At 36.6% G+C, this 9,823-nt stretch overlaps 1 protein-coding gene across 1 annotated transcript; it reads right to left on the minus strand.

The window, feature by feature from the left end:
* Positions 1-1,316: 1,316 nt before the first annotated feature.
* Positions 1,317-7,257, minus strand: LOC140230030 (cilia- and flagella-associated protein 68-like). Its single transcript, XM_072310234.1, has 3 exons — positions 6,815-7,257; positions 4,761-4,845; positions 1,317-3,678 (listed from the first exon to the last, which is right to left on the minus strand). The coding sequence occupies exons 1-3, from the start codon at positions 7,031-7,033 to the stop codon at positions 3,509-3,511; spliced, it is 474 nt and encodes a 157-aa protein (XP_072166335.1). The 5' UTR covers positions 7,034-7,257; the 3' UTR covers positions 1,317-3,508.
* Between the last annotated feature and the right edge of the window lie 2,566 nt (positions 7,258-9,823).

Here is a 9,823-nt window from a genome sequence, read left to right on the forward strand (position 1 = left end):
CATATAGATACATCTACATGCAGGAACAGAGGTAGATAAGGCTAATATCTTAGCCTGGTATTAAAAAGATGGTATCCTAGATTTCAGTGAGCTTTAAAGTTTTTGAATTGCTTGTCAATGTATTTTGTCTCGTATTTGTTTCTTTCATTCTTCTACAAAAGCCCATGTGAAAGTGTTGAGGATATGGAGTGATAATATTTGTTCACAAATATCTCAATAGCAATCGCAGTTTTCACTTAAAATTGAGTGTTTCTTCATCTGTATTTCTTCATCAGAAGACGGCTCAGCAAATTCAACAAAATTTATATAGCTATGGTGCCCTAGAGTAGCCAACCACATACTAGTATAAAATTGATATGAAAAGCCAAATGAAACTTCAAGAGATGAAGATTCAAGTGCTTCATTTTCTTAAATTTATTTTGCCCCATACGAAGAAGGAGATGATGAATATATTTCACTTCATCAGCAGTGAGCTCTTACCAGTGTGCAAGGAGACTTGGAACAGAGCACACACAGACAGACAGATGCACAGACACACATACACACACATGCACACACATTCTCGTAAAATGCTTCAACTTGGGGATATGAAAGTTTGCTGAAAGAACTGGGCATATTCCATTACTTGTTTCTTTTCTTTTTTTTAAAGGAAAAAAAGCAAATAAAAAAAATATATATATATATTTCTTTTTTTTTCTGATAAATTGATTATATAATTGAAATCAAAAACCAAAAAAAAAAAACTAATAAGCGTGTACTTAACTTCAGTTCAGTAAAAATTAGGCTTCATGTAGCATAAAATTATATTAGATGCATACACAACAATCAAGGATATGTGTAAAAACTTCAAATTCCCCCATTTGAATAGCGTTTAAACTCTTCTTCTTATAATACAGGTCCTAAAGATGCAGAACGAGCAGGTGCATTATACATCCCAGGGTCTTTTTTAATAGAGGGCGATTTTTCATCTGCTTTGAATACAAGAAAAAAAAAAATGGGCACATGCGCGGTAAGAAATGTATATCCCCTGTTACCTGGAGTGAAATGCTACCGGTACAATATCCCCAATTGAAGTCGTTTACAAGAACACATGCACACACACACACATCACCATCTACAGAGAATTTACATATTAATCTGTATTTATGATGTAAGCAAACACTGACCCTCGATCCCTCCAAAAACTATCAGAATTCTCCTCCAATTTGAAGCTGTAATGGATTCCATAAACCATAACAATGAACACCAAACTGGCATTCACTATTATCTCAAAGACAAAATAAATGAATAAACTCCCATCAAAACTTGTTCATATATATTATCTGCAACTGAGGAAAAGACACAATAATATATTCACCACATCTACCAACAAAGTCATTGGGACAACACACTTCCAGAAAAAAAAAAAAAAACAAGAATAAAAAACAAGAAAATCAAAGCTCTGTATGTAATGAATAAAACATGAAAGGTGGCCAGCACAAGCAAACAAAGTACTGTAAAACCAGAAATTTTAGCGTGCATGAAACTTTTGCGAATTTCGTGAGGAGCCAAGAATTGCGAAACTAAAATGCATGTGAAAGTTTTTTGTCTCCACAATGCATTGAATGCCAGTACAACAATGTTGCACGCCATCACGGTCGGCATTTTGTGAAAGTTTCATGCTGCAAAAAGTGTTGTTCGCAAAAATTAGTGAAAGTTTCATGCCGCACATCCTTCTAGTTTTACAGTACTCAGTAGTTGGATGCTTTTCAGCAGTGCTACTGAACAGGAAAAGTATACAGAAAGCAAGGGGAAACATATTGTGTCAAATACATAGATTGTATTGTGTCTAGCAGAGGAATAAATGAAACATTTGAGCACATTGTGCGTATCTTTATGACACATATTTCCGCCGCAAAGGGACACGATGACTAACACATGTATACAGTGCACTCCAGTTACAACGAGCATGGTTATAATGAAATTTCTGTAACAACGAAGTAAAAATTCAGAATGCAACATTATCAGCTCTATGTTTTAACATACATTCGTTCAGTTATGATGAAATTTTGATATAACGAAAGAAAACTGCTTGTCCCGATCGAGGACTTTGTTAGGATGGGAGTCCACTGTAATGTATTTGTATTGTGTTTAACAGAGGCATAAATGAAACATCTGAATGCACTGGGCACATATCTTTATGACACATATTTCCACTGCAAAAGAACATGGTGACTAACTTAAACATGAAACAATAGTATCTGGGTAAAGTGTAGGAAATGGCAGAGTTGGAAAGTGTTGCGTAACAAAATAGAGAGATGTTTGGTAACAGTTACCAGTGCATTGACTTATACAATCTAGTATTTGAAAATAGTCTCGAAACAATTTATAGAAACAAATCTTTCATATACAGCCTTATAATACACACAGACACAGTAAGCTTCTGCTTTGTTAATATGGGTATGCTGTTTATTTTCTACAGACTGCACACAATTGTTGCATAGGTTTCATATTCCAAGCAAACACATGTATTCTATATAATCATCCTTTGAACTTTAATACTCAGGGGACATGTAACAGTGGGGTGTACAAGGTAGGAGCACAGTGCTTTATATACATGTACATCGTTGTACACTGTACCTGCTTAAACAGGAAGGATCTAGGAATAGAGCCTACGGAAGTGGGGGTGTTAATTTTTTTCCCCCATTTTTTTTCTTTTTTTTTACAGACCCGCCAAAAGTGTGTGTGTGAGGCGGGGGGTGGGGGGGAGGAGGGGTCACCCCCCCCCCACGGTTTTGTGACCCCTGCTTACTTTATTACAGGCACATCTCATGATTATGAGATGATAATAAACGGGGTATCTTCCTTTTATGTTTTCTCCTCCACCAAAAGCAGGAATCACCGCAGTCAACAATTGATTCAGCATGATATTGTATTCTTGAATATGAAATGCACCCTTCTAGCATGCATAGATCTTCATAATTATTTATGGCACATAAAACCATGATTGCTAAATGTACACGTAACAAGCTAAAAAAGACACACGCATCTACTGTTGTATAATGTATAGATTTATGCCATTGACTGAAGATACAGTGGCTTAATATCTCATTTTATGCAATTACCAATCATTCTGATGACCATAATTTTCTTCTACCCACACCAAACCCAACATCTCTGTTTCTCTATCTTTTCCTTTTCTTTTCTTTTTTTTTTCTTTGTTTTTGAAGTAGAAGGGTCTGCTCTGCTAACTTTCAAACAAGTGAAAAATATGCTTTATTATATTAAAGTCATTGTTCAGTTTCTCCAATCTCTTTGATTTATCAAGACATATTTCCAGTATAAAGTCATTCCACGTATTTCATCTTAATTTATTCAGACTCAACATGGCTCTTACATGGATAAAATAGATGCTGTCACATATACTTTGTTGGATGTGTTCCACTCATCATTTCCCTACAGTTTCTCACACATCCTGCGGTGAATCTCAAAGTCCTTTTTTTTTTTTTGCGATATGGAACAGCGCATTTCATTGGCTGGCCTCAGCTGCTTGCGGGACACCCCCACCAACGGGTGACTTCCTTATCCGTGGATCCACGTATGACGCCCTTGATGTGGTTTCAAACGAGTTGTAGTGCTCCTTGATTTTGACGGGATCAAGTTCTGGCTGCGATGCAGGGTAAGCTCTGGGTTCGCGTGCTGCAAGAAGCAAACCAACAGAAATACCGAAACATTATCTACATGAACTTGGTTATTCATATTTGCGATAATTATTAGCACGTTCAATTCTAATTCAATGTATTACTGATGCAACATCTTTTCTTCTTTTTTTATGTGTTAGAATTCAATTTTCCCCTTTTGATTAACATCACACAAAAACCTTATTTTTTCTTTGTCATCCAATTACATTTACCTTTATAGGTCTGTACTGTTTATGGCACTGAATGTGTGTTTTTGATACTGAGTATGTGGTTTTGCTGTTGTCGTTTAGAAAGAACATGTTCAACTTCCTTTTGTATGATTCATTTGGTGTTGAGAAATCCCCTAAAGTATCAGAATTGGCTGATCAGCCATAAGTAGTCAGTTGTACCAACAACAACAAAATAAATAAAAATATAAAGGCTATAGCCCACTATTAGCACAGACACAGGTATAATGTGGGTACCCAAATGAGAGGATGGGCTATAGCCCACTATTAGCACAGACACAGGTATAATGTGGGTACCCAAATGAGAGGATGGATGTTGTTGGTGTTTTTTGTTCAATTTTCTTCTTCCCTTCTGTTATTCCTTTGCTCACAAAAAGAATACCTAGAGCTGTTACACAAATACAGTGCACTCTCGTTATAACGAACACCATTATAACAAAATTCTTATTACAACGAAGTAAAAATTCAGGCCGCAACATTGTCCACTCCATGTATTTTCATTGTTTATTTGTTCGGTTATAACGAAAGAAAACTGCGGGTCCCAAGAACTTTGTTATTACGGGAGTCCACTGTACTGAAATGATAAACATAAGGCAAGTCTTAGTCTTTCCATTATCCACTATCATCATCACACAGAAATTGTTGAATTAAAGAGAAATTCACAAATTGATACTGTACAGAAGTATAAAAAATTTTGTACAACGGCATGAATATCAAAGCAGTCAGTACAGTACTGACCTTCTACGATACCTCAAGATATGGACTAACATTCAATTTTTAAATACATGTACCAGGAAGTACTAGCTGTAGTGAAAGACATTCATTAAAAGACAATACTTTACAAGCAACATACCTGCCAGATGTAGTAGATGTTTGGGCACGGCCTTCGGATTGCTCACATAGGATTCCTTGTGTGTGGTGTCAAAGTAGTGGTCATACTGGAGACACGGATAAAAAGAAGCAAAGGAAGCACTACAATGTACATATCATTTGCCCTTACTATAGAGAGAGAGAAAGAGATTTTAATGACAAGTTCACCTTACGTACATGGGTTTTGAGTGAATGCAGCAATATCAGTAGACCACATCAGTGAAAGTTTGAGGAAAATTGAATAATCCATTCAAAAGTTATGAATTTTCATTTAAAGTGTCTGCATAAATAGTCACTGCTGGATGAGAAGATTACTAGAGTTTATGATGCCACATGCGTAGAAAGATAAAAGAAAAATTGTTACGAGAAATCCACAAACTTTCATTAAAAAAACAAAAAGTACACATTCTCTTGACTTGCTACTGATGACTGTTTGTGTTAGGGGTAATATCATTCCCCCTGCCTTCTGAAAGAGGTAAGTCAAGTGCTCTTTCATTATGCGAGAAAAGTGAAAATATATAGAATTTTCTTTAAAATATTTTCTTCATACCATTCTATGCATGTGACATCATGAGCTGTAGAACCCCTAGTATCATACCTGCCAACATTTCAAGATGAAATATCTTACTCGTGGATTGCAAAAATCTTATTTTATATGTAAACTGAATTAAAAATCTTACTTTTGGTCAAATCTTCAGAAAATACACATGAAAGGTATATCTGAATATTTTTTAAAAATCTGACTTCTCTGACAGAAAATCTGATTTTGCTATTTCTAACGTAAAAAATCTTACTGAATCTGATAAAATCTTACTAGTTGGCAAGTATGTAGTATAGTTGGGAGTCCAACACATCAACACCCTACTGTTTTTTTCTATTAACAGATACTTTAAATATCTCACAATTTACCTGAAATTTTACTCACACGTACATAAAATACTCTGAATTCACAAGCGCACATTAGAAATGCTATATGCGGTACACACTCCAAGATATCTGCTTTGAACGTGTGGGCTGTTATTTTGACACACTCAGTTGCACCGTAATTTTGAAACCAAAACACCCCTACCCTCTATTGACAATACGTGTAAAATGCACGTACATAATTGTAATGCTTTTCCAATGGTGCATTTAATGTACGGTATCATTGCTTTGATGCTGATCTTGTTTATTATCGGGTTTTTCAGTAATGTTTGGACACCATCAAATCCCCAGTGAAAAATGCAAAACCACTGCGTGTAGTCTCACGTGTGAAAGTTCGTTCTTAATGCACAATGCTATAAATAGAGGGGTGTCGGTTTCAATGTGCAGTGTCGATGTGTTTGACACCACTAGGACTGTGGAGTCTTAGAATCCTAGACAATTGACACATCTAATAAATAATACTGCACCACAGAGTCAGGTCATGACAACACATTCAACTAATAATTGTGTTTTCTCTCTTCAGTTACAATAACGTTCTGCAGCATGGAACTCATTAACCTGGGGTGCTTCATTGATAGAACGGTTGCTTGTATCGCATTCTGGCTGACTGCATTTAGTACGTTAGGAACTCATTCAATGGTCAGAAGAGTCATACTAGCCATTCGCATTATTTCATTCAAGTCTTATTTACAGTACCGGTACTACTACTAGTACTACTACTTATAGGACCCATTGTAGAACCTATAGAACTAGTTTTAGTAATCTGTTAATGAAATAAAATAAATAAGTTTACTTTTGTATTTGTAATGTATTATGTTATCATGGTGCATACGTTACCATATGTTAATATGAGTGAGTTTCATTCGTATTCTGTGATATGTCTGTGGTGTACCTGTGATGTATTGAATGTTTATTTTGTTATGATATCCAATGTAGAAACTCTACAAAGAATTTCCAGAGTGAACAATAAAGTAATAAATCAATCAATCAATCAATGACTGATGTAACACTAACATAACACTACACTAGAATCAGGATAGGTAGCTAACTCGCACTATCAGCACTAACAAACAGTTAACAACTTAATTGACATCAAGATTCATAGCTACATACCTGTGACGGTAACCTCTTGGGCACCCGTAACCTCTCTATATCAAATCTCTCCTCGTTCCAGTTGCCTACAAGTGTGTTAGGTGTGTAGCAATCTTCTTTGGTTGTTGTACGCCAGCCGTACTGACGAAATTTCTCGAGATCGGTGGTGTGGGTCCAAACTTCGCCGAGACCGGAGGCGCGAACCATGGACCGAAACGCAACTTCGTCTTCTGAAGCCATGATCTGACTTGACTTCAATCTCCTTTGCTTTACTTTACGATGAGATTGTTTTTTCCGGTACCGATACTGTTGTCTCTAGTGACGATAAACTTTTCCAACCATACGCTCAACTAATTCGTCTTTTTGTAAAGCACACGGCTTCCAATTCTCCGTGCAATTCAATGAATGCAGCTAGCGATTTTACTGGCGAGTCGTAAACTGAGCTTGAGTTGAGAAAACGTGTTGTTGTGTGATGAGCAGTGTGTGGGTACGGTGAACACAAAACATACTTCCGGGTACCTACGTTGTTATGGATACGTACAGCTGAGAACCTTCTTTGACTTGACCGTAGAGGGAGCGCTCTCAGTCACTCGCAGTTAGTGGTCACCAAAGAGATTTTTCTCCTACTGGGGAAAATCTCTTTGGTGGTCACTCGCAGTGCTGTAGGACGCTGGTACCTTAGGCAACCTCGTTATATTCCGCCTTTCTCTTTTCCCCGGCCGCGTGTTTTTTTTTACACGGCACAGATTGGGGAAACTAAAAATCTATCGGGGACCCTATCCCTAAACCTAACCCTAATCCTAATCCTAACCCTAACCATCAAACCCTAACCCTAACCCTAACCCTAACCCTAACCCTAACCCTAACCCCAACCCCAGTGCCGTATATTAAGAGAGTCTGGCCAACTCGGTTTTTGGCTTAGGTGTTTTAAAGCCTGTGATTGGTCAAAAGCTGGTCCCGTTAATATACGGCACTGCCCAACCCTAACCCTAACCCTAACCATAACCATAACCAAAAACCCTAACCCAACGTTTTTCCCATAGGTTTAACACGCGCCATGCCCCAATCTGTGCCGTCTTAAAAAAAAAAAACGCTCCCCGGCCCCTCCCCCTCCCTCCCGCCTCCCGCTTTTTGTGCACCATACAAAGGATAGGTGTCATCACTTTGACCTTTTTTTTTTTTTTTTTTTTTTTTTTTTTGCTTGTCAGCTGAAGAAATCCGGAAGTGGAAGGGGAGAGATGGGCTGAGGACTTTTTTTTTTTTTTTTTTTTAAACGCTCCGCCGGCCCTGGGCATGACTACGAATTCTAACAAAATAAACAACTGAGAATGAGATTGTTACTCTTTTTCATAATTACATTTGCAGATTGCAGATATCAGTATCATTCCCTGACTCTTAATGGAACACACTGGAGCAAAACTTATGACAATGATCGTGCATATAAAATGGCGATTCTTCCCTGTCATACCCGCATGGGCTTTTTCTATTATTTTATTATTGTACGAATTTGGAAAATGTCACGTGTTTTGACTCCTCTCCTTACACGCTATACTAGTATACAAAGAGTTTGAAGGCAAACGGGTTATGCACCATTCTTTAAGTAAGTCCGTCATCAGAAAAAAAATCCGATGATTCCTCATTGTAATTTGCTGCATAACCAGAAATATCATTTTGAAGTTATGATTAAAACATCCCATTCTTTGTTTTTAGTTGGTTTGATCGCACATTCAAATTGACAAGAATGGAGTTAATTCATGCAATGAAAATTTTCATAATGTACGGCCAGCTGAAGTTCACCACAAGGATTTGTCCTGAAATCACCAAGAACAACGACGAGTTTGTTGCACTTATTATGTCATAGTCATTGTCGTAGCATTATGCATCTTGAGATAATAAAGATTTGGTTTTCGTGTTTGGTTTTACTCTCTAACTACCTGAGCGCTTGAAATTAACTTTGGGTCAGTGATCATTGAAAACATTTTTGTTTCTCCAGTTGACAAATCGTCCCTATAAAAGGTGCAAGTTAAAGGGACTGTACAGTTCTGGTTGAGGTGAGGATTTATAATAGCTTTTAACGTTTTGGGAGATAGTGAAACCACTCTTTGAGATGTCAAAGAGCATGCAATTCTTCTAAGGGGTATCAAAAGTTTATTTGATGAAAATCGGTTTTGAAATGGCTGAGATATCCAAAAAAAAGGTGAATCAAAGAGATCCTAATAAAAGGCGTGGCCTGCATGTCGCCTTTTATTATTATCACTTTTTGGGATATCTCAGCCATTTGAAAACCAATTATATCATCGAATAAACGCGGGCCTTCTTAAAATTACCGGCTCTTTCATTTCATAAGAGGTTTCTCATTATCTCACTGAGGAATGCTATAAAACTGAATCCCCACCTACCAGTACACTCCCTTTAAGGTCTCTAAACATAATGACTTAGACGTTGAGAAAGATTGAAAATGTATAAATCTGTCATAAGAAAGAGAAAAAAAAAACAAAAAAATCTTAATGAAAAACAAGAGGATAAGCAGAGAGGAATTTGTATGTTGTATTATGTAGGCCTGTAATCGGGGAATATATGAAGAGTTTGTTCACAAAAACCGATAAGTCCATATTTGCCAAATGGAGATATTTGCGATTAAAGGTCAAGAAAAATAAAGAGAAAAATTTTGCTTCTTTTGACCATGACTTCAAAAATGTACCTTTTTATGTAGTGACCAATATATCATTTAAAAGGTATTATTTTGTACTTTATGATAGAGACCGTACTTCAAAATCTTCAAAAATGGACTTATCGGTTTTTGCGAACGAATTCTTCATATTTTTAGCTCATACAGGACTGGTAAAAACAACTAAAATATGAGATTTTGTTATTTCTGTATACGAAATGAATAAGAATTATTGTGAGAGCATGATATCATCAACTTGCTGATTTAAATATTTCTAACGACAGTTCAAGAAATGTGGCGAAAAAAAAAAATTAATACTTCAGAATGTCATAAGTTCCTAAATTACTTCTTCTCCGATTTTG

Source organism: Diadema setosum, chromosome 6 (genome assembly GCF_964275005.1).
Source record: "Diadema setosum chromosome 6, eeDiaSeto1, whole genome shotgun sequence".
NCBI lineage: Eukaryota > Metazoa > Echinodermata > Echinoidea > Diadematoida > Diadematidae > Diadema > Diadema setosum.

Bases quoted from the DNA above. Each gene is read 5' to 3' on its own strand.
- LOC140230030 (XM_072310234.1), bottom strand. From the start codon at position 7,033: ATGGCTTCAGAAGACGAAGTTGCGTTTCGGTCCATGGTTCGCGCCTCC. The intron at 4,846-6,814 runs GTATGTAGCTAT...CCGTGTCTCCAG, and splicing joins CCAAGAGGTTACCGTCACAG to TATGACCACTACTTTGACAC. The intron at 3,679-4,760 runs GTATGTTGCTTG...TGCTTCTTGCAG, and splicing joins ACATCTACTACATCTGGCAG to CACGCGAACCCAGAGCTTAC.